The sequence below is a fragment of the Pristiophorus japonicus genome, chromosome 8, assembly GCF_044704955.1.
Source record: "Pristiophorus japonicus isolate sPriJap1 chromosome 8, sPriJap1.hap1, whole genome shotgun sequence".
In the NCBI taxonomy this organism is placed as follows: Eukaryota; Metazoa; Chordata; class Chondrichthyes; family Pristiophoridae; genus Pristiophorus; species Pristiophorus japonicus.
In genome coordinates this window covers 237,671,441-237,696,659 of record NC_091984.1, presented here as the reverse complement: position 1 = coordinate 237,696,659, position 25,219 = coordinate 237,671,441, and the positions used below count along the sequence as shown (strand labels likewise).

The 25,219-nt window shown below is 51.7% G+C and overlaps 1 protein-coding gene across 4 annotated transcripts in view; it reads left to right on the top strand.

The window, feature by feature from the left end:
• The first annotated feature begins 3,050 nt into the window (after positions 1–3,050).
• Positions 3,051–25,219, top strand: part of ulk1b (unc-51 like autophagy activating kinase 1) — a 133,993-nt gene continuing 111,824 nt past the window's right edge. For all 4 annotated transcript variants that reach the window (XM_070888138.1, XM_070888136.1, XM_070888139.1 and 1 more), the window contains exons 1-3: positions 3,051–3,800; positions 4,844–4,936; positions 5,077–5,118. In XM_070888138.1, the coding sequence (XP_070744239.1) occupies positions 3,711–3,800; positions 4,844–4,936; positions 5,077–5,118 (225 nt within the window). In that variant the 5' untranslated portion in view covers positions 3,051–3,710. The remainder of the gene's footprint in view (positions 3,801–4,843; positions 4,937–5,076; positions 5,119–25,219) is intronic.

Sequence of the window (25,219 nt, the reverse complement as noted above, 5' to 3'; positions counted from 1 at the left end):
TCCTTAAGAATCTGTTCATTCTGAACATTCGCCAGTTCTGACGAAGGGTCATCGACCTGAAACATTAACTCTGTTTCTCTCTCCACTGATGCTGCCTGACCCGCCGAGTATTTCCAGCATTCTCTGTTTTTATTTTATATACAGGTTGAATCTCCCTCAGGACCTGGCCTGTGCCGGATAAGGGATTTTGACAGATAAAGGAATGTCACGCCCGCGGGGAGGGGTGGGGGGTGGGGGCTGCAGGCGGCCCGAGGTCAGGGAGTGGGGGGGTGGGGGAAGGAGGTCGGTGCTCCAGGCGGGCCCGAAGTATCAGGGGGGGTCAGTGTCGGGCGGGCCGAGTGTCGGAGGGATTGTCGGGGGTCCGAGTGTCGGGGGGATTGTCAGGTGGGATTGTCGGGGGGCCGTGTGTCGGGGGGATTGTCGGGGGGCCGTGTGTCGGAGGGATTGTCGGGGGTCCGAGTGTCGGGGGGATTGTCAGGTGGGATTGTTGGGGGGCCGTGTGTCGGGGGGATTGTCGGGGGGCCGTGTGTCGGGGGGGATTGTCGGGGGGCCGAGTGTCGGGGGGATTGTTGGGGGGCCGTGTGTCGGGGGGATTGTTGGGGGGCCGTGTGTCGGGGGGATTGTTGGGGGGCCGTGTGTCGGGGGGATTGTTGGGGGGCCGTGTGTCGGGGGGATTGTTGGGGGGATTGTTGGGGGGCCGTGTGTCGGGGGGATTGTTGGGGGGCCGTGTGTCGGGGGGATTGTCGGGGGGATTGTTGGGGGGCCGTGTGTCGGGGGGATTGTTGGGGGGCCGTGTGTCGGGGGGATTGTTGGGGGGCCGTGTGTCGGGGGGATTGTTGGGGGGCCGTGTGTCGGGGGGATTGTTGGGGGGATTGTTGGGGGGCCGTGTGTCGGGGGGATTGTTGGGGGGATTGTTGGGGGGCCGTGTGTCGGGGGGATTGTTGGGGGGCCGTGTGTCGGGGGGATTGTTGGGGGGATTGTTGGGGGGCCGTGTGTCGGGGGGATTGTTGGGGGGATTGTTGGGGGGCCGTGTGTCGGGGGGATTGTTGGGGGGCCGTGTGTCGGGGGGATTGTTGGGGGGCCGTGTGTCGGGGGGATTGTTGGGGGGCCGTGTGTCGGGGGGATTGTTGGGGGGATTGTTGGGGGGCCGTGTGTCGGGGGGATTGTTGGGGGGCCGTGTGTCGGGGGGATTGTTGGGGGGCCGTGTGTCGGGGGGATTGTCGGGGGGATTGTTGGGGGGCCGTGTGTCGGGGGGATTGTTGGGGGGCCGTGTGTCGGGGGGATTGTTGGGGGGCCGTGTGTCGGGGGGATTGTTGGGGGGCCGTGTGTCGGGGGGATTGTTGGGGGGCCGAGTGTCGGGGGGATTGTCGGGGGGATTGTTGGGGGGCCGAGTGTCGGGGGGATTGTCGGGGGGATTGTTGGGGGGCCGTGTGTCGGGGGGATTGTTGGGGGGATTGTTGGGGGGCCGTGTGTCGGGGGGATTGTTGGGGGGCCGTGTGTCGGGGGGATTGTTGGGGGGCCGTGTGTCGGGGGGATTGTTGGGGGGATTGTTGGGGGGCCGTGTGTCGGGGGGATTGTCGGGGGGATTGTCGGGGGGATTGTCGGGGGGATTGTCGGGGGGATTGTCGGGGGGATTGTCGGGGGGCCGTGTGTCGGGGGGATTGTCGGGGGGATTGTCGGGGGGATTGTCGGGGGGATTGTCGGGGGGATTGTCGGGGGGCCGTGTGTCGGGGGGATTGTTGGGGGGCTGTGTGTCGGGGGGATTGTTGGGGGGCCGTGTGTCGGGGGGATTGTTGGGGGGCCGTGTGTCGGGGGGATTTTCGGGGGGCTGAGTGTCGGGGGGATTTTCGGGGGGCTGAGTGTCGGGGGGATTTTCGGGGGGCTGAGTGTCGGGGGGATTGTCGGGGGGCTGTGTGTCGGGGGGATTGTCGGGGGGCTGTGTGTCGGGGGGATTGTCGGGGGGCTGTGTGTCGGGGGGATTGTCGGGGGGCTGTGTGTCGGGGGGATTGTCGGGGGGCTGTGTGTCGGGGGGATTGTCGGGGGGCTGTGTGTCGGGGGGATTGTCGGGGGGCTGTGTGTCGGGGGGATTGTCGGGGGGATTGTCGGGGGGGATTGTTGGGGGGCCGTGTGTCGGGGGGATTGTTGGGGGGGCGAGTGTCGGGGGGATTGTCGGGGGGATTGTCGGGGGGCCGAGTGTCGGGGGGCCGAGTGTCGGGGGGATTGTTGGGGGGCCGTGTGTCGGGGGGCCGAGTGTCGGGGGGCCGAGTGTCGGGGGGATTGTCGGGGGGGGGATTGTCGGGGGGCCGAGGGTCGGGGGGATTGTCAGGTGGGATTGTTGGGGGGCCGTGTGTCGGGGGGGATTGTCGGGGGGCCGAGTGTCGGGGTGATTGTCGGGGGGGGGATTGTCGGGGGGCCGAGGGTCGGGGGGATTGTCAGGTGGGATTGTTGGGGGGCCGTGTGTCGGGGGGCCGAGTGTCGGGGGGATTGTCGGGGGGGGGATTGTCGGGGGGCCGAGGGTCGGGGGGATTGTCAGGTGGGATTGTTGGGGGGCCGTGTGTCGGGGGGATTGTCGGGGGGATTGTCGGGGGGATTGTCGGGGGGATTGTCAGGTGGGATTGTTGGGGGGCCGTGTGTCGGGGGGGATTGTCGGGAGGCCGAGTGCCGGCGGGCCCCTAAGTCAGGGTGGAGATCGGCCACGATCCGCGCGCGTGCCTCCGTGTCGCCGGAACCATGCCGGACGAGGGGTGGTGCCGGATAAGGGAGTCCCGGACAAGGGAGGTCCAAGCTGTGGCTATACAAACACAAGTTGCTCTACAGGTACTTGTCTGCTGCCTGGGATAACTGCAAGTGCTGAGACAAGACACTGCACCAGCCGGGGCGGCGTGCAGCGAAAGGGTTAAGATCAGGCGGCCGGGCTGCAGCACAGCCTGCTCCTGTCTGCCCATTCGCTGCCGCCCGGGTTTCCGCTCATCAGCACAAAGCCGGGGGCTGGCGTAAAGATAGATATAAAAATATCCCGAGAATAATGCGCCTGCGCGTTTCCAGACGCACACACAGCCAAACTGCAGAAAGAAAACAAACAGGCTCCTTTGTGCGTGATCAGAGCGAGGGGCTGAGTCTTGCTGAGCCCAGGGAGGACGAGGAGGTTGTGTACAAAGTGTGTGACTGTGGGCGGAGGGAGGGGAGGCATTGCGACCCTGGCCGCGGATCTGCAGCAGAATTATTTTTTGCAACAGTTGCGAGGAAAGTAGCGCTTTTGTTTCCCTCTGTCGCTGGCAACTTTCCTTTGTACACAAATAGGATACTGCACAGATACACACAACACACAGAGATCACCGAGACCTCCCTGGACCAAGGCAGCCCCGCCAGCAACTCCACCATGGGGGGAGAGCTCTGAACAACGCCAGCCACACTACCCTCCGGAACAACAGCAGCAACAAGGACACAAAAAAAAAACCCTGCTCCTCTCGCCAACATGAACGAAAAGGGATCGGCGAGCACAGGCCGGCAGCCCAGGGAAATGGCAAGGGTACAAGATTGTTTCTGCAGGAACAGCAGCCTGGACATTATCGCCTGCCTGCCAGCTCTGGGCAAACCCTAATCGCAGCCTCTCTCTCTCTCTCTAGGGCGGAATTTTAAACCAAAAATTAAATTAATTACAAATAAATAATTACGACCATCACAACAAAAGGAACAGGAGGAGGAAAAACATGGAGAGCGTGGGGAAATTCGAGTTCAACAGGAAAGATTTGATCGGGCATGGAGCCTTTGCCGTCGTCTTCAAGGGTCGATATATCGAGGTACATTTCAGGCTGGTCAGTGTCAGTGTTGGGGGTGGGCAATTACTGCAAGTTCACGTGCATCCGCAATACACCTCTGGTTATTTCTGCCACAGCCTGCAGTCATCTGCTTTATTTGCACCGGATGTTTCTATCTCTGACAAATATTTCTTGCAAATTGTGGTGGAGGTTAGCTGCTGGGAGGGTGGGTGAGAGCGATCACATTATTCAATGAGTTGAATGCAACCTGTCTCCATGATAGCGCGGGGGGCATGTCAGGACAAGTCCCCTTAATGGATTGGTGCCTCACTCATTTTTTTCAAGTTATGTAGCTGAACCTGGTCAGATTTTCTTTTAAATCAGCAAGTTTCAGATTAATCAACACAGAGACTATCTGACCCACTGAGTAATTTCTGTTTTTTTATTTCAGATTTCCAGCATCCGCAGTGTTTTGGCTGTTGTGTGCACCCCAGGTCAAATTGTTTAATAAAACTGGGTCTAACTGACAGAGGTTTAGGGCACAGAAGGAGGCCATTCAGGCCATCGTGTCCGTGCCGGCTGAAAAAGAGCGATCCGGCCTAATCCCACTTTCCAGCTCTTAGAATCCTAGAAGTTTACGGCACGGAAGGAGGCCATTCGGCCCATCGTGTCCGTGCCGGCCGACAAAGAGCTATCCAGCCTAATCCCACTTTCCAGCTCTCGGTCCGTAGCCCTGCAGGTTACGGCACTTCAAGTGCACGCCAAAGTACTTTTTAAATGTGGTGAGGGTTTCTGCCTCTACCACCCTTTCAGGCAGTGAGTTCCAGACCCCCACCACCCTCTGGGTGAAGAAAGTTCTCCTCAACTCCCCTCTAATCCTTCTATCAATGACTTTAAACCTTTGTCCCCTGGTTATTGACCTGTCTGCTGGGGGAACTAGGTCCTTCCCTATCCACTCTATCCAGGCTCCAAATAATTTAACATGAACGTGCATGCAATGGTCGAAGTGTAACTCCCAACATGGTGAGGTAAAATTTTTTTAAAACCATCCAAAATGATACAAGCAATTTCCAATGTTGTTCCAGAAACACGATTGGGAAGTTGCGATTAAATGCATCAACAAGAAAAATCTAGCAAAATCTCAAACACTACTGGGAAAGGAGATCAAAATACTGAAGGTAAGAGCGTTGCTTCAGTTGACCTTTCTCATTTCCTCGGTTTTTAAACAAGAAGTGCAGAGATCTTTAATTGTGAGTGTGGATTTCAGCTCTTCAATTCTGTGGTTTTATCACCGCTGATAATATTTCCTCTTTTTCAGGAACTAAAACATGTCAATATTGTGGCGCTGTACGACTTTCAGGTAACAGCATGATTCTGGTGGTGTTCCTCATCCATTTTGCCGATGTTTTCTTATTTATTTTAGGGACATGTTGCTATTCTCATTGACGACTTGAAGGATTTTTGCAGGTTAAGGCCCTCACACATACAGATGATTTAACTTTGAATTCATTCACCATAATGGATGACCTATATTAGTCACTAAATTATAACTGAGAAAAAAATATATATAGAGAAATAAATACACCTTTGATGTGTCTATTTTTAATGGTTGATTTTGAGAGGCTGCTTTTTGCGGGAAGGATTATCCCCCTGGCCCTGGTGTTATTGGGATTATTTCCCCCTGGCCCTGGTGTTATTGGGATTATTCCCCCTGACCTTGGTGTTATTGGGATATTTGCCCCCCTGACCCTGGTGTTATTGGGATTATTCCCCCCTGACCCTGGTGTTATTGGGATATTTGCCCCCCTGACCCTGGTGTTATTGGGATTATTACCCCCTGACCTTGGTGTTATTGGGATATTTGCCCCCCCGGCCCTACTGTTATTGGGGTATTTGTCCCCCAAGCCCTGGTGTTATTGGGATATTTGCCCCCCTGACCCTGGTGTTATTGGGATTATTCACCCCTGGCCCTGGTTTTATTGGCATTATCCCCTTTGCTCTGGGAATCTGAGCCTCCTGCTGTTTGGACCTAGGTGAGTCCCGCGCATGCGCGGCCAGCCTCTGTTGACATTGTTTCTCTGCGCCCCCGGCGCTCGCAGAGGCCGCTGGGAGTTGTAGTCCGCCGCCCCGTCCGCCGCCTGCATTCGCGGCCCCCGCAAAACGGCCCTGGTTTTATTGGCATTATCCCCTTTGCTCTGGGAATCTGAGCCTCCTGCTGTTTGGACCTAGGTGAGTCCCGCGCATGCGCGGCCAGCCTCTGTTGACATTGTTTCTCTGCGCCCCCGGCGCTCGCAGAGGCCGCTGGGAGTTGTAGTCCGCCGCCCCGTCCGCCGCCTGCATTCGCGGCCCCCGCAAAACTACAGCGCCCAGCGGGGCTTTGCGCGACCCAGGGACAGCGCGTAAGATGGGCTGTTGCAGGCAGGGCAAGGGTTGATTGGGCAAAGCAGGGTCTCCCGATGTGACAGGCTGCGGGAAACATGAGTAATGTAACCCATTGCAGGAGTACCAAAAATAAGCATCAGTTGCATGGAGTGCTTGTAGCCTCCTGAACAGGATAAGGAGACGTTTCATTATGCTCCTTTACTGGGACAGAGCCAAGGAACCTGCAAAGAGCCATAAATATGATAGTCCCTAATAAATCCAATGGGGAATATTCAGGAGAAACTTCTTTACCCAGAGAGTGGTGAGAATGTGGAACTCGCTGCCACAGGGAGAGGTTGAGGTGAATAGTATCGATATATTTCAGGGGAAGCTGGATAAACACATGAGGGAGAAAGGAATAGAAGGATATGGTGATAGGAAAAAATAACTTGCATATAGCAGCTTTCATGACCTCAGGGAAAGCACTTTACAGCCAATGACGGTACTTTTGGAGTGTAGTCACTGTTGTAATGAAGGAAGCATGGCAGCCAATTTGCGCACAGCGAGCTCCCATAAACTGCGATATTGACCAGATAATCTGTTTTAGTGATGTTGATTGACGGATAAATATTGGCCAGGACACATAGGGGAAAACACCCCTTCTCTTCGAAACAGTCCCATGCGATTTATAACATCCGCTTGAGAGGGCACGTGGAGCTTGGTTGAATGTCTCATCCGAAAACACTCTCTCAGTACTGCCCCTCCGACAGTGCAGCACTCCCTCAGTACTGCACCTCCGACAGTGCGGCACTCCCTCAGTACCGCCCCTCCGACAGTGCAGCACTCCCTCAGTACTGCCCCTCCGACAGTGCAGCACTCCCTCAATACTGCCCCTCCGACAGTGCAGCACTCCCTCAATACTGCCCCTCCGACAGTGCAGCACTCCCTCAGTGCTGCCCCTCCGACAGTGCAGCTCCCTCAGTACTGCCCCTCCGACAGTGCAGCACTCCCTCGGTACTTCCTCTCCAACAGTGCAGCACTCCCTCAGTGCTGCCCCTCCGACAGTGCAGCTCCCTCAGTGCTGCCCCTCCGACAGTGCAGCACTCCCTCGGTACTTCCTCTCCAACAGTGTAGCGCTCCCTCAGTACTGCCCCTCCGACAATGCAGCACTCCCTCAGTACTGCACTGGGAGGGTCAGCCTAGATAGAGTGAGATGAAGTAGGGTTGAGGAGGCTCGTGTGAAGCATAAATACCGACGTAGACCAGTTGGGCCGAATGGTCCGGTTCTGTGCTGTAAATACTTTTTTTTTTATTCGTTCATTGGTTGTGAGAGTCGCTGGCAAGGCCAACATTTACTGCCCATCCCTAATTGCCCCTTGAGAAGGTGGTGGTGAGCCGCCTTCTTGAACCGCTGCAGTCCGTGTGGTGAAGGTGCTCCCACAGTGCTGTTAGGGAGGGAGGTCCAGGATTTTAACCCAGTGATGCTGAAGGAACGGCGATATATTTCCATGTCAGGATAGTGTGTATCTTGGAGGTGATGGTGCTCCCATGCACCTGCTGCCCTTGTCCTTCTAGGTGGTAGAGGTCGCGGGTTTGGGAGGTGCTGCCGAAGAAGCCTTGGCGAGTTGCTGCAGTGCATCTTGTAGATGGTACACACTGCAGCCACGGTGTGCCGGTGGTGGAGGGAGTGAATGTTGAAGGTGGGGGATGGGGGGCCGATCAAGTGGCTGCTTTGTCCTGGATGGTGTCGAGCTTCTTGAGTGTTGTTGGAGCTGCACTCATCCAGGCAAGTGGGGAGTGTTCCATCACACTCCTGACTTGTGCCTTGTAGATGGTGGAAAGGCTTTGGTGAGTCAGGAGGAGAGACACTCGCCGCAGAATACCCAGCCTCTGACCCGCTCTTGTAGCCACAGTATTTATGTGGCTGGTCCAGTTAAGTTTCTGGTCAATGGTGACCCCCAGGATGTTGATGGTGGGGGATTCGGCGATGGTAATGCCGTTGGATGTCAAGGGGCGGTGGTTAGACTCTTGCTTGTTGGAGATAGTCATTGCCTGTAAAGAGACTATTTTTTGCTGGTCTCTGCAATTCAGATGATGTTGTCTCATTTGCGAACACTCACAGCTCCAACCAAATATTCGCAATGTTTATGCCACTTGTCAGAGATGAGCTGTCAGTTTTCCAGGAGGGTCCTCAAGGGGAAAATGACTCATTGAGGCCTGTTTCACACAACCAGAAAGCATTTCTTTCTACTTATAACACATCAGGAGGCCATACGGCCCATCGTGCCTGTGCCGGCTCTGTGAGCGAGCGATCCAATCAGTCCCACTCCTCCCGCTCTTTCCCCACAGCCATGATAATTTTTCCTTTTCCAATTCCCAGTTTGAAAGTTACGATTGAATCTGCTTCCATCGACCTTTCAGGCAGTGCGTTCCCGATCAGAACACTTGCTATGACGATGACCGCGTTTCTCCCTACTCGGCCGGACTTCAATGAAAGATATCAATTCACACATATCTTATATGTGCCTGGAACATTCATTGTATGAGCTTCCTACACGTCAAAACCCGCTAAAAAATAACATACAACCAATATTACTGGCGATTAAAACTGCCTTTTCCCACCTCAGAAACATTGCCTGCCTCCGCCCTTGCCTCAACTCTTCTGCTGCTGAAACCCTCATTCATGCCTTTGTTACCTCGAGACCTGACTACTCCAACTCACTCCTGGCCGGCCTTCCACATTCATAAGAACATAAGAATTAGGAACAGGAGTAGGCCATCTAGCCCCTCGAGCCTGCTCCGCCATTCAAAAAGATCATGGCTGATCTGGCCGTGGACTCAGCTCCACTTACCCGCCCGCTCCCCATAACCCTAATTCCCTTATTGGTTAAAAATCTATCTAACTGTGATTTGAATACATTCAATGAGCTAGCCTCAATTGCTTCCTTGGGCAGAGAATTCCACAGATTCACAACCCTCTGGGAGAAGAAATTCCTTCTCAACTCGGTTTTAAATTGGCTCCCCCGTATTTTGAGGCTGTGCCCCCTAGTTCTAGTCTCCCCGACTAGTGGAAACAGCCTCTCTGCCTATCTTGTCTATCCCTTTCATTATTTTAAATGTTTCTATAAGATCACCCCTCATCCTTCTGAACTCCAACGAGTAAAGACCCAGTCTACTCAATCTATCATCATAAGGTAACCCCCTCATCTCCGGAATCAGCCTAGTGAATCGTCTCTGTACCCCCTCCAAATCTAATATATCCTTCCTTAAGTAAGGTGACCAAAACTGCACGCAGTACTCCAGGTGCGGCCTCACCAATACCCTGTACAGTTGCAGCAGGACCTCCCTGCTTTTGTACTCCATCCCTCTCGCAATGAAGGCCAACATTCCATTTGCCTTCCTGATTACCTGTTGCACCTGCAAACTAACTTTTTGGGATTCATGCACAAGGACCCCCAGGTCCCTCTGCACCACAGCATGTTGTAATTGCTTCCCATTCAAATAATATTCCCTTTTACTGTTTTATTTTCCAAGGTGAATGACCTCACATTTTCCGACATTGTATTCCATCTGCCAAACCTTAGCCCATTCGCTTAATCTATCTAAATCTCTTTGCAGCCTCTCTGTGTCCTCTACACAACCCGCTTTCCCACTAATCTTTGTGTCATCTGCAAATTTTGTTACACTACACTTTGTCCCCTCCTCCAGGTCATCTATGTATATTGTAAACAGTTGTGGTCCCAGCACCGATCCCTGTGGCACACCACTAACCACCGATTTCCAACCTGAAAAGGACCCATTTATCCCAACTCTCTCTTTCTGTTAGCCAGCCAATTCTCTATCCATGCTAATACATTTCCTCTGACTCCGCGTACCTTTATCTTCTGCAGTAACCTTTTGTGTGGCACCTTATCGAATGCCTTTTGGAAATCTAAATACACCACATCCATCGGTACACCTCTATCCACCATGCTCGTTATATCCTCAAAGAATTCCAGTAAATTAGTTAAACATGATTTCCCCTTCATGAATCCATGTTGTGTCTGCTTGATTGCACTATTCCTATCTAGATGTCCTGCTATTTCTTCCTTAATGATAGCTTCAAGCATTTTCCCCACTACAGATGTTAAACTAACCGGCCTATAGTTACCTGCCTTTTGTCTGCCCCTTTTTTAAACAGAGGCGTTACATTAGCTGCTTTCCAATCCGCTGGTACCTCCCCAGAGTTCAGAGAATTTTGGTAGATTATAACGAATGCATCTGCTATAACTTCCGCCATCTCTTTTAATACCCTGGGATGCATTTCATCAGGACCAGAGGACTTGTCTACCTTGAGTCCCATTAGCCTGTCCAGCACTACCCCCCTCGTGATAGTGATTGACTCAAGGTCCTCCCTTTCCAGCAATTTTTGACATGGTTTTTGTGTCTTCCACTGTGAAGACCGAAGCAAAATAATTGTTTAAGGTCTCAGCCATTTCCACATTTCCCATTATTAAATCCCCCTTCTCATCTTCTAAAGGACCAACATTTACTTTAGTCACTCTTTTCCTTTTTATATATCTGTAAAAGCTTTTACTATCTGTTTTTATGTTTTACAACATACCACACGACGTAAACTCGAAGTCATCCAAAACTTAGCAACCTGTGTACCAACCCGCACCAAGCCATGATCACCCATCACCCCCGTGCTTTCTGACCTACATTAGCTCCCAATTAAAAAACACCTCAATTTCAAAATTCTCATCCGTGTTTACAAATCACTCCATGGACTTGCCCCTCACTATCGCTGTAATCTTTTACAGCCTCACTATCCCACAAAATGTCTGCGCTCCTCAAATTCTGCCCTCTTTAACATCCCTGATTATAATCGCTCCACCATTGGTGGCCGTGCCTTCAGCTGCCTGGGCCCCAAGCTCTGGAACTCCCTCCCTAAACCTCTCCGCCTCTCTACCTCTCCTCCTTTAAGACGCTCGTTAAAACCTACCTCTTTAAACCAGCTTTTGGTCACCTGCCTTAAATTCTTCTGTGGCTCGGTGTCAAATTTATCTGTTTGTCTGTAACACAGTTGTGAAGCGTGAAAGTTATTGTTATTAATAACTGTTAATAGAGCGGGGCCCGTGCTGAGTGCAGCCTGGTACTATCAGTTTGTTTGAGGTTCCTTGTCTGCCTCTTTAAAAAAGGAGGCAGATAAAAAGCAGGAAACTATAGACCAGTTAGCCTAACATCCGTGGTTGGGAACATGTTGGAGTCCATTATTAAACAAGCAGTAGCAAGACATTTGGAAAAGCAAAATTCAGTCAGGCAGAGTCAGCATGGATTTATGAAGGGGAAGTCATGTTTGACAAATTTGCTGCAATTCTTTGAGGATGTAACAAACAGGGTGGATAAAGGGGAACCAGTGGATGTGGTGTATTTGGACTTCCAAAAGGCATTTGACAAGGTGCCACATAAAAGGTTACTGCACAAGATAAAAATTCACAGGATTGGGGGTAATATATTAGCATGGATAGAGGATTGGCTAACTAACAGAAAACAGAGAGTCGGGATAAATGGTTCATTCTCTGGTTGGAAACCAGTAACTAGTGGGCTGCCACAGGGATCAGTGCTGGGACCCCAACTATTTACAATCTATATTAACGACTTGGAAGAAGGGACTGAGTGTAACGTAGTCAAATTTGCTGACGATACAAAGATGGGAGGAAAAGCAATGAGTGAGGAGGACACAAATAATCTGCAAAAGGACATAGACAGGCTAAGTGAATGGGCAAAAATTTAGCAGATGGAGTATAATGTTGGAAAGTGTGAGGTCATGCACTTTGGCAGAAATAATCAAAGAGAAAGTTATTATTTAAATGGAGAAAGATTGCAAAGTGCCGCAGTACAGCGGGACCTGGGGGTACTTGTGCATGAAACACAAAAGGTTAGTATGCAGGTACAGCAAGTGATCAGGAAGGCCAATGGAATCTTGGCCTTTATTGCAAAGGGGATGGAGTATAAAAGCAGGGAAGTTTTGCTACAGTTATATAAGGTATTGGTGAGGCCACACCTGGAATACTGCGTGCAGTTTTGGTTTCCATATTTACGAAAGGATATACTTGCATTGGAAGCAGTTCAGAGAAGGTTTACTAGCTTGATTCCGGGGATGAGGGGGTTGACTTATAAGGAAAGGTTGAGTAGGTTGGGCCTCTACTCATTGGAATTCAGAAGAATGAGAGGTGATCTTATCGAAACGTATAAAATTATGAGGGGGCTTGACAAGGTGGATGCAGAGAGGATGTTTCCACTGGTGGGGGAGACTAGAACTAGAGGGCATAATCTTAGAATAAGGGGCCGCCCATTTAAAACAGAAGTGAGGAGAAATTTCTTCTCTCAGAGGGTTGTAAATCTGTGGAATTGGCTGCCTCAGAGAGCTGTGGAAGCTGGGACATTGAATAAATTTAAGATAGAGAGAGACAGTTTCTTAACCGATAAGGGAATAAGGGGTTATGGGGAGCGGGTGGGGAAGTGGAGCTGAGTTCATGATCAGATCAGCCATGATGGTATTAAATGGCGGAGCAGGCTCGAGGGGCCGTATGGCCTACTCCTGCTCCTATTTCTTATGTTCAACTCTCGACACCTTACCCCAGTGTTTATTACACACAGCACATTAACTGAGGGCATGAGAGCAATTTTCTTTAATTGAAAACTCCAAGTAGATGCTAGAAGGCTCTGTTAATAGCTTGCACCATACCTTATTTAAAGCTTATGTGATGAATGTGAGAATGCTCACCCTCTCAGAGTTATATAGGGCTCTCTATATCACAGTGTCAGCTGTGGCTCAGTGGGTGGCATTCCTTCGCCTCTGAGTCAGAAGGTTGTGAGTTCAAGTCCCACTCCAGGGTCTTGAGCACAAAAATCTAGGCTGACACTCCAGTGCCGTACTGAGGGAGTGCTGCACTGTCAGAGGGGCAGTACTGAGGGAGCACTGCACTGTCGGAGGGGCAGTACTGAGGGAGTACCGCACTGTCGGAGGGGCAGTACTGAGGGAGTGTCGCACTGTCGGAGGGGCAGTACTGAGGGAGTGCCGTACTGCCGGAGGGGCAGTACTGAGGGAGTGCCGCACTGTCGGAGGGGCAGTACTGAGGGAGCGCTGCACTGTCGGAGGGGCAGTACTGAGGCAGTGCCGCACTGTCGGAGGGGCAGCACTGAGGGAGTGCCGCACTTTCGGAGAGGCAGTACTGAGGGAGTGCTGCACTGTCGGAGGGGCAATACTGAGGCAGCGCTGCACTGTCGGGGGTGCTGTCTTTCAGGTGAGACGTTAAACCGAGGCCCCGTCTGCTCTCTCAGGTGGACATAAAAGATCCCATGGCACTATTTTGAAGAAGAGCAGGGCTGTTATTCCCGGTGTCCTGGGTCATATTTATCCCTCAATCAACATCACTGAAACAGATTATCTGGTCATTATCACATTGCTGTTTGTGGGAGCTTGCTGTGCAGAAATTGACTGCCATGTTTCCCACATTACAACAGTGACTCACTTCGAAAGTACTTCATTGGCTGTAAAGCGCTTTGGGACATCCGGTGGTCATGGAAGGCGCTACAGAAATGCAAGTCTTTCTTTCTTAGTTGTACTTTACACAGGATAAGAATTGTGTTGGCAGAGAGTGTTCTGGAATTGCTGGGTCGGGAGATGACAAACGTGCGTCTGTCAGTTTCAGCGGGAGAGCCGATGAGGTCGTAATCCAGGGGCCTGGACTAATAATCGTGAGAACATGAGTTCAAATCTCACCAGGGCAGTTTGAGAATTTTAATTCAGTATAAAAAATCAAAAAGCTGGTGTCAGTAAAAGTGACCAAGAAGCTGTCGGATTGTCGTAAAAACCCAACTGGTTCCCCGATGTCCCTTTGGGGAAGGAAAGCTGCTGACCGTAGCCGGTCTGGGCCTATATGTGACTGAAACATATCAGAGGGCGGGTATCACCACTGCCCTGTAGCCCATGAGCTTGGTGTCAGGTTTGAGGTCCTGGTCTTCAAACACTCTCTTCCTCAGGCGGCCGAAGGCTGCGCTAGTGCACTGAAGGTGGACTGTGTACAGTAGACAACGCTGCCTCCGCAAATCCATTGGCAGGATAGGCGCACCAAAGTCAGCGTTCTCTCTCAGGCCAACATTCTCAGCATCGAGGCATTGCCCACACCCGACCAGCTCCGATGGGCAGGCCACATTGTCTGCATGCCCGATACTAGACTCCCAAAACAAGCGCTCTAATCCAAACTACGTCACGGCAGGCGAACCCCAGGGGGCGGGGGGGGGCCGAGAAAACGTTTCAAGGACACCCTCCTCGAAAAATGCAACATCCCCACCGACACCTGGGAATCCCTGTCCCAAGACCGCCCAAAGTGGAGGAGAAGCATCCGGGAAGGCACCGAACGCCTCGAGTCTCTTCGCCGGGAGCACGCGGAGACCAAGCACAAACAGCGGAAGGAGCGCACAACATCCCAAGCCCCCCACCCACCCGTCCCTCCAACCACCGTCTGCCCCACCTGTGACAGAGAGATTGTAGGTCCCGCATTGGTCTCATCAGTCACCTGGGAACTCATCTTAGTGTGGAAGCAAGTCTTCCTCGACTCCGGGGGACTGCTGAAGAGAGAGAGAAGAGAGGGATACGTGACTCCAGTCCCACACCAACGTGGTTGACTTAATACCCCTGTGAAGTGACCCAGTGACACACTCAGTTTGTATCAAACCAGCGGTGCAAGTTGAAGGAGCATCACCACTGTCTCGGGGTAATTAGGGACGGGCAATAAATGCCGGCCTTGCCAGCAACGCCCACATCCCAAGAATGAGTAAAAACAAAAGCCGGGCAGTATTACCAGAGGTGTAATTGGATGGTCTTGGTGTTGGTGAGAATGTGGGATTTGCAGCTCAGTGCAGGGTCGAACAGGTTCTGGTATTGTTCACAATGGAACAGCAGTTACATCGGAACGTTAGGAACAGGGAGAAGCCCCTCCAGCCCGCTCCGCCATTCAGTGAGATCACGGCTGAGCTGCACCTCAGCACCATTTACCTGCCTTTGCTCTGTACACCTCAATACCTTTACCCAACAACAATCTATTGCTCTCAGTCTTGAAAGCTCCAATTGAACCAGCATCCACAGCCCTTAGAGAGAGAGAGAGTTCACGATTTCCACTACCCTGTGTGTGAACGGCCTCCTGCCTCAATCAGGCCAACATCCCCAGCATCGGAGCACTGACCACACTCGACCAGCTCAGTTGAGCGGGTCACGTTGCCCGCATGCCCGACACAAGACTCCCAAAGCAAGCGCTCTACTCGGAACTCCTACACGGCAAGCGAGCCCCAGGTGGGCAGAGGAAACGTTTCAAGGACACCCTCAAAGCCTCCCTGATAAAGTGCAACATTCCCACCGACACCTGGGAGTCCCTGGCCAAAGACCGCCCTAAGTGGAGGAAGATAATCCGGGAGGGCGCTGAGCACCTCGAGTCTCGTCGCCGAGAGCATGCAGAAACCAAGCGCAGACAGCGGAAGGAGCGTGCGGCAAACCAGACTCCCCACCCACCCTTTCCCTCAACCACTGTCTGTCCCACCTGTGACAGACTGTAATTCCTGTATTGGACTGTTCAGTCACCTGAGAACTCACTTTTAGAGTGGAAGCAAGTCTTCCTCGATTCCGAGGGACTGCCTATGATGATGATGATGATGATGATGATGAACGGCCCAGGTCTCATTGTAAGATTGTGTCCCCTTTATTTTGGACACACCCTACCTGGAGAAGTACCTCCCTAACTACCCTATTGAATCCCTTGATTTTAAAGGCCCCAATCAGATCATCAGTCAGCATCTGTGCACTCCCGGGAAGCTGATGAGGGGTGTGGAGCGGGGGATTAACGTGCGGAGCTTATGCCAGGAGTGGCAGAGCTTCTGTCTTGCTGATCGAGCGGAATCAATGTGTACGGTATTTGTCTTGCTGCAAGCTGTGATATGCTTTGCCACCTGGATGCAGATTAAATGAGTGTATCAGAGGACTATGCTTTAATTAAAAGCCCCAAATAAATGACATAGAACATACAGCACAGAAACAGGTCATTTGGCCCCATGGCTCCGTGCCGGTGTTTATGCTCCACACCAGCCCCCTCTGACCCCTCTTCATCTCACCCCCTCAGCGGACCTACAATAGCAACTTGCATTTATATAGCGCCTTTACATAGAAACATAGAAAATAGGTACAGGAGTAGGCCATTCGGCCCGTCAAGCCTGCACCACCATTCAATCAGATCATGGCTGATCATTCCCTCAGTACCCCTTTCCTGCTTTCTCTCCATATCCCTTGACCCCTTTAGCCGTAAGGGCCACATCTAACTCCCTCTTGAATATATCCAATGAACTGGCCTCAACAACTGTCTGCGGCAGGGAATTTCACAGGTTAACAACTCTCTGAGTGAAGAAGTTTCTCCTCATCTCGGTCCTAAATGGCCTGCCCCTTATCCTTAGACTATGACCCCTGTAGTAAACATCCCAAGGTGCTTCCCAGCAGCGATTACCAGACAAAATTTGACACCGAGCCACATAAGGAGATATTAGGACAGATGACCAAAAGCTTGGACAAAGAGGTCGGTTTTAAGGAGCATCTTAAAGGAGCAGAAAGAGGTAGAGAGGCGGAGAGGTTTAGGGAGGGAGTTCCAGAGCTTGGGGCCCAGGCAACAGAAGGCACGGCCACCGATGGTGGAGTGATTATAATCAGGGATGCTCAAGAGGGCAGAATTAGAGCAGTGCAGACATCTCGGGCGGTTGTGGGGCTGGAGGAGATTACAGAGATAGGGAGGGGCGAGGGCCATGGAGGGATTTTGAAAACAAGAATGAGAATTTTTGAAATCGAGGCATTGCCAGACTGGGAGCCAATGTAGGTCAGCGAGCACAGGGGGTGATGGGTGAGCGGGACTCGGTGCGAGTTAGGACACGGGCAGCTGAGTTTTGGATCACCTCTAGTTTACGTCGGGTAGAATGTGGGAGGCCAGCCAGGAGTGCAGCTTCAAATATTCAATGGAATATCCTTCTATTCCCTTCTCCCCATATGCTTGTCCAGCCTCCCCTTAAATGCATCGATACTATTCGCCTCAACCCCTCCCTGTGGCAGCGAGTTCCACATTCTCACCACTCTCTGGGTAAAGTAGTTCCTCCTGAATTTCCTATTGGGTTTATTAGTGACTGTCTTATATTAATAACCGTTAGTTTTGAACTCTCTCTCACAAATGGAAATATCTTCTGTACCTCTGCCTTATCGAACCCCTCCATAATGGTAAAGACCTATATTAATAGATTCTAGAATGTGTCACCTACTCCCTCAATGATTCACACAATGCCTGATTTAAACCAGACAAAAATAATATTCACACGTGTCCAGAACTCTCGGTGTTGAGCGGCCGTGCAGTGGTGTGGAGGTCCCTTGCAGCCGGGTAAAGGTGCCCCACACCGAAAAATAGTTGTGGGGGCCATTGGTGCTGACCCTCTAGGTTTAAAGAATAATACAGTTTGAATGAAGATGTCGCTCAACAATAACAATAACAACAACAACTTGCATTTATATAGCCCCTTTAACGGAGTAAAATGTCCCAAGGCGTTTCACAGGAGTGTTACAAGACAAAACATTTGACACCGAGCAGCAAAAGTAGAAATTCTGACAGGTAAGGTAGGTTTTAAGGAGTGTCTTGAAGGAGAGAGAGGTAGAGAGGTGGAGAGGTTTAGGGAGGGAGTTCCAGAGCTTGGGGCCCAGGCAGCTGAAGTCACGGCCACCGATGGTTGAGCGATTATAATCAGGGATAGGGAGGGGCGAGGGCCATGGAGGGATTTGTAAACAAGGATGAGAATTTTGAAATCGAGGCGTTGCTTAACTGGGAGCCAATGTAGGTCAGCGAGCACAGGGGGTGATGGGTGATTGGGACTCGGTGCGAGTTAGGACACGGGCTGCCGAGTTTTGGATCACCTCTAGTTTACGTAGGGTTGAATGTGGGAGGCTAGCCAGGAGTGTGATGAAATAGTCAAGTCTAGAGGTTACAAAGGCATGGATGAGGGCTTCAACAGCGGATGAGCTGAGATGGGCGAAGTTATGGAGGTGAAAAAACACGGTTTTAGTTATGCCATGGGTATGTGGCCGGAAGCTCATTTCCGGGTCAAAAATGACGCCAAGGTTGCGAACAGTCTGGTTCAGCCTCAGACAGACGCTGGGGAGAGGGATGGAGTCGGTGGAGTGAATGCAGCCTCCCAGACCAACATCCAAGCTCGTCGAGTATTTTAGTTAAAGAACAGGTTTCCCGCCTGGCTGTGACAATGCTGCTTTAGCTTCGTGTCCCACCATCATCGTGGTCACTGCATTGGGGCTGATCGGGGGATTTTGTTCTCTGGAAAAGAGAGGGCTGAGGGGTGATCTGATAGAGGACATTATGGGGAGCAGGCAGGGAGTTGGAGCTGAGTCCATGATCAGATCAGCCAAGATCTTATTGAATGGCAGAGCAGGCTCGAGGGGACAAATGGCCGACTCCTGCTCCTATTTCTTATGTTCTTATGTTTAACGTTATGAAGGGGTTCGATAGGGTAAACATGGAGAGGATGTTTCCACTTGTGGGAGAGACCAGAACTAGGGGCCATCAATATCAGACAGTCACTGATAAACCCAATGGGGAATTCAGGAGAAACTTCTTTACCCAGAGAGTGGTGAGAATGTGGAACTCACTGCCACAGGGAGGGGTTGAGGTGAATAGTATCGATGTATTTAAGGGGAGGCTGGATAAACACACGAGGGAGAAAGGAATAGAAAGATATGGTGATGGGGGGAGATGGAGAGGGGTGGGAGGGGGCTGGTGTGGAGCATAAACCCCGGCACGGAGCGATGGGCCCAATGGCCTGTTCCTGGGCTGTAAATACTTTGTGATTCTAAGATCAGAGGAATGTACAGGTCCTAACTTTACTCCCAGTATTCTGGGAACCAGTATTCCGGATCACTGGGGCATGGGTATGTTTTTAAAACCGTGCAGGAAGAAATTAATCACGGAGAGGATGTTTTATTCTGTAGGTTCAAGTTTATTTTCTAGAACTATCTTTTTGGCAGTTCCTCCTTGGCGTTCGCCTTCTTTGATCGTCTGCCTCTGAATTGGTGCGGGATATGAACCCTTGGTGCATATTTCTGTCAAGAAACATTAAAAAACAAAGAAATATGAGAATCATTTACCACAAAAAAAATCATTATACCAAAAAGAAAGACTTGCATTTATATAGCGCCTTTCCTGACCACTGGACTTCTTGAAGCGCTTTACAGCCAATGAAGTACTTTTGGAGTGTAGTCACTGTTGTAATTTAGAGGTAATTTAATGTAATTAAAGGGTTACTTGGCATTTCGCTGTCTGATCAACCAGTTTGGGTGGTCTAACCAGTTCTTCCTTTGATGTTCAGAGGTTACTGCATACAATCCGGGTAGATATGTAGATGGATAGCTGTTGTTCAGTGCCAGCTTTGTTTTTCTTCGATGGGTTTTGTTAAATGTTTGTGCTTATTGAGGTAGGAGGAGCCAGTGTTGGGGTAGGCAACATTGTTATATTATAGGACTCAGTGGGCAGCACTCTCACACGCTGAGTCAGAAGGTTGTGGGTTTGAGGCCTTCTGTGGAGGCTTAACACGTAATCCTGGCTGGTGCTCCCAGTGCAGTGCTGAGGGACTGCAGCACTGTCGGAGGGGCAGTGCTGAGGGACTGCAACACTGTCGGAGGGGCAGTGCTGAGGGAGTGCCGCACTGTCGGAGGTGCAGTACTGAGGGAGTGCCGCACTGTCGGAGGGGCAGTACTGAGGGAGCGCCGCACTGTCGGAGGGGCAGTACTGAGGGAGCGCCGCACTGTTGGAGGGGCAGTACTGAGGGACCGCCGCACTGTCGGAGGGGCAGTACTGAGGGAGTGCCGCACTGTCGGAGGGGCAGTACTGAGGGAGCGCCGCACTGTCGGAGGGGCAGTACTGAGGGAGCGCCGCACTGTCGGAGGGGCAGTACTGAGGGAGCGCTGCACTGTCGGAGCTGCAGTACTGAGGGAGCGCCGCACTGTCGGAGATGCCATCTTTCCGATGAGACATTAACTCGAGGCCCCATCTGCTCTCTCAGGTGGATGTAAAAAAGATCCTATGGCACTATTTTGAAGAAGAACAGGGGAGTTATCCCTGGTGTCATGGGGCCAACATTTGTCACTGAACAAACATCATTAAAGCAGATTATGGGGTCATTGCTGTTTGAGGTTTCTTGCTGAGCGTAACTTGGCTGTCGAGTTGTCTACGTTAGAACAATGACTACACGTCAAAAAGGGGCTTCATTGTCTGTGAAGCACTTTCTTTCTTTATCAGCAATTGTCTTCATCTCATTGCCCCTTCTTCAGAGACAGAACAATCGCATCAGGAGTAAAACAGCCACAACTGCGCTTTAAACAAACCTGTGAACATCTTTACCAAGAGCTGGGTTAGAGCCTGGCTAAACCCATTTCAAATTAGGACTCTGTACTCAGTAGTGCGAGCTGAATTTAATCAACACCCTGTATTTATATAGCGCCTTTAACGTTGTGAAACGTCCCAAGGTGCTTCGCAGGAGCTTTATGCGATAAAATTTGGCACCAAGCCACACAAGGAGATATTACGGCAGGTGACAAATAGCTTGGTCAAAGAGGTCGGTTTTAAGGAGCGTCTCGAAGGAGGAGAGAGAGGTAGAGAGGTGGAGAGGTTTAGGGAGGGAGTTCCAGAGCTTGGGGCCCAGGCAACAGAAGGCACGGCCACCGATGGTGGAGCGATTATAATCAGGGATGCTCAGGAGGGCAGAATTAGAGGAGTGTAGACATCTCGGGGGGTTGTGGGACTGGAGGAGATTACAGAGATAGGGAGGGGGCGAGGGCCATGGAAGGATTTGAACACAAGGATGATAATTTTGAAATCGAGGCGTTGCTTAACCAGAAGCCAATGAAGGTCAGCGAGCACAGAGGATGATGGGTGAGTGGGACTTGGTGCGAGTTGGGACACGGGCAAACGAGTTTTGGATCACCTCTAGTTTACGGAGGGTAGAATGTGGGAGGCCAGCCAGGAGTGCGTTGGAATAGTCATCTAAAGCTAATAAAGTCGTGGATGAGGGCTTCAGCAGTGGATGAGCTGAGGCAGGGACAGAGACGGGCGATATTACAGAGGTGGGAATAGGCGGTCTTGGTTATACTGTGGATATGTGGCCGGAAGCTCATTTCAGGGTTAAATATAACACCAAGGTTGCAAACAGTCTGGTTCAGCCTCAGACAGAAGTTGGGGAGAGGGATGGAGTCGGTGGCCGGGGAACGGAGTTTGTGGCGGGGACCGAAAACAATGGCTTCCGACTTCCCAAGATCCAATTGGAGAAAATTTCTGCTCATCCAGAACTGGATGTCGGACAAGCAGTCTGACAGTGTAGAGACCAAGGAGGGGTCGAGAGAAGTGGTGGTGAGGTAGAGTTGCTGACCCCTTCGAGATGGGCCGTGGTTGAATGGCGAGGTTCAGAGGTGAACGAGCTCAAGGTGTAGATTTTGCCCGGGGACCCCCCGGGGCCTTGGTCCGACACATGGAGACCCTCTAATGTGCTGGGTCCTCTTGCTCTTTGCTGCGTCTGGGAACTGAGCATTATCCAGGCATGACCAGGAGGGCAATCTACCCAACAGACCTCACCCCTCAACCTCCACAGGGCTGTATCGACGCCGCAAAATCAAAGCTTCTGTACCACAGTTGTTTCTCTGATACAATAGCGAAGTAGTCTTAGCAACGGAGTGATAACGCTTCGTGAATTGGATGGAACTGTCTGCCACAAACGTGTCTCACTCCAGGGGGTCGATTTGCTCCCCACCTCCTCCCCCCCCCCGGCCCGAAACGGGGCGCTCCCATCCCGCTTTGTGGATTTTTACCGCCGTGGTGGTTCACGTCACCACCTGAGCGACATCCCGCTCTTTGTTTGTTTCTCTCGGATCCGGAAGTCGCTCTTAACGGGAGCGGGGGACAACACGAGAGGGACGGAGCGACCGCGGTGATGATGTCATCACGACCCCACATCACCAGGGCTCTCCCCTTCAGTTACAGGGAAGAGCCACCGAGCTTTTCAAACTCCGGCCCACCGGCCACCAGGGAGGGTTTCGGCTGGGCCAGCGGCAATCCCGGGGACAGGATTGTCGGGAATGACCTGGCAGTCGGCCAATTAAAAAAAAAAAAATGGCGGCCGCGGCAGTGCAGCTGAAGGCACGTCCGCGGTGGTGGAGCCGTACTTGCAGAAGGCCACAGCCTCACCGGACCACCGGGTGAAAGCTTGTTTTGGCAGCGCCAGGCGGGTCGAAGATCACGGTGGAATTACGCCCTCGGGCAGGTGGGGGGGAGAGTTGATCGGCGGTGCGTACGGTAACACGGATCGGCAACAGCGGAGCGGCGGGGGTGGGGGGTGGGGGGGGCAGGATGGGCGGGGGTGAGCGGGTCACCTCCGGGATACCGCGGGATCGGAATTTTGATAATGGCGGCCATTCCTCGGAAGGTCGGTGGCCATTGCACTCTGCGGCGTGGCCGCCAATCTCCGGCCGGAACGGGCCTTCAGGAAATGGGCAGTTTCAGCCACTGAGCCTTTTCAATTGAAGGGACCATCGCTCCATACTGACACTGCCCCTCTCATGTGAATGCTCCCCGAGTGTGCCTCTGACCTACACTAGCTCCCGGTCCGCCAACGCCTTGAATTTAAAATTCTCATCCCTCCCTGGCCCTGCCCCTCCCTACCCTCCTCCAACCCTCCGAGATCTCTGCTTATCCGATTTCCATCGCTCCACCATCGGTGGCTGTGCCTTCAGCTGCCTGGGCCCCGAGCTCTGGAACTCCCTCCCTACACCTCTCCGCCTCTCTATCCTCCTTTAAGCCTCTCCTTAAAACCTACCTCTTTGACCAAGCTTTTGGTCACCTGTCCCTAATGTCTCCATATGTGGCTCGGTGTCAAATATTGTTCGATTTCGCTCCTGTGAAGCGTCTTGGGGCGGTTTACGACATGAAAGGCGCTATATGAATGCAAGTTGTTTGTGCATCTTCTGCAAAAATAATCCAGAATGCCTGGTGCTTGATCCAGCCTTGTTGAAAGTCGTGATTTGAAGCTTTTTACATTTTATCTATTTCCCAAAACTGTGGCTCACCAACTGTTAACTCCCGAAAGAAAAGCTAAGCCAGGATAAACATTTTCCGTTGGGAACTGCGAGCTTCTTTGTCAACTTCCAAACTTAATAGATCCATATTCTGAGCAGGCTGAGAATGGCCTGAATTTTCTGTGTGTGGAGCTTCTGCTTTAAGCTGTTCAAATACAGATAGGCTTAAGATGTGATTATACTGCTAACCATCTGTGCCTCACTCCAACAGTGCCTTATAGTTGTTCTTAGATTCCATGCATGAATCATTTATCACAAATATACCGCAAAGTAGTGCCCACAGAAAATTATTTTGATTTGATCTTAAACTGTAATCATTTGCTTTTCATGTCTTGCCTCGCCTCAAATCAATGCCATTAAAAGTTCAGGGACTTTTACTGTTTTATCCGAAGTTTGTTGTTGATTTGAGGGGTGAATATTCCTCGATTTTGAGGGACTGCCTACGATTGACTCATGAATCTGTGTCTCCTTTACTCCCATTCTTATCTATCCAATCGTAGCCAGAGAATCACCTGCAACAGCTCCTCTTCCCCCCCCGCCCCCCCCCCAGCGTTACCTCTGGTGTCCCCTCAAGGATCTATCCTTGGCCCCTCCTATTTCACATCTACATGTTGCTCCTCGGTGACATCATCCGAAAACATTGGTGTCATATTTGACCACACATCTGCAGCATAACTAAAACCGCCCATTTCCACCTCCGTAACATCGCCAGTCTCCGCCCTTGCCTCAGCTCATCCGCTGCTGAAGTCCGTATCCATACCTCCAGACTTGACTATTCCAACGCACTCCAGGCTGGCCTCTCACATTCTACCCTACGTAAACTAGAGGTAATCCAAAACTCAGTTGACCCGTGTCCTAACTCGCACCAAGATGCCCTCACCCATCACCCCCTGTGCTCACTGCCCCCGTGTCCTAACTCACACCCAGTCCTGCTCACCCATCACCCCCTGTGCTCACTGCCCCGTGTCCTAACTCGCACCCAGTCCCGCTCACCCATCACCCCCTGTGCTCGCTGCCCCGTGTCCTAACTCGCACCGAGTCCCACTCACTCATCACCCCCTGTGCTCACTGCCCCCGTGTCCCGCTCACCCATCACCCACTGTGCTCACTGCCCCCGTGTCCTAACTCGCACCAAGTCCCGCTCACCCATCACCCCCTGTGCTCACTGCCTCTTTTTCTATGATCACCGGACGTCTCAAAGTGCTTTACAGCCAATGAAGTATTTTTGGAGTGCAGTCACTGTTGTAATGTGCGAAACGCGGCAGCTAATTTGCGCACAGCAAGTTCCCACGAACAGCAATGTGATAATAGAAACATAGAAAATAGGTGCAGGAGTAGGCCATTCGGCCCTTCGAGCCTACACCGCCATTCAATGAGTTCATGGCTGAACATGCAACTTCAGTACCCCATTCCTGCTTTCTCGCCATCCCCCATGATCCCCCTAGTAGTAAGGACTACATCTAACTCCTTTTTGAATATATTTAGTGAATTGGCCTCAACAACTTTCTGTGGTAGAGAATTCCACAGGTTCACCACTCTCTGGGTGAAGAAGTTTCTCCTCATCTCAGTCCTAAATGGCTTACTCCTTTTCCTTAGACTGTGACCCCTGGTTCTGGACTTCCCCAACATTGGGAACATTCTTCCTGCATCTAACCTGTCTAAACCCGTCAGAATTTTAAACGTTTCTATGAGTTCCCCTCTCATTCTTCTGAACTCCAGTGAATACAAGCCCAGTTGATCCAGTCTTTCTTGATAGGTCAATCCCACCATCCCGGGAATCAGTCTGGTGAACCTTCGCTGCACTCCCTCACTAGCAAGAATGTCCTTCCTCAAGTTAGGAGACTAAAACTGTACACAATACTCCAGGTGTGGCCTCACCAAGGCCCTGTACAACTGTAGCAACACCTCC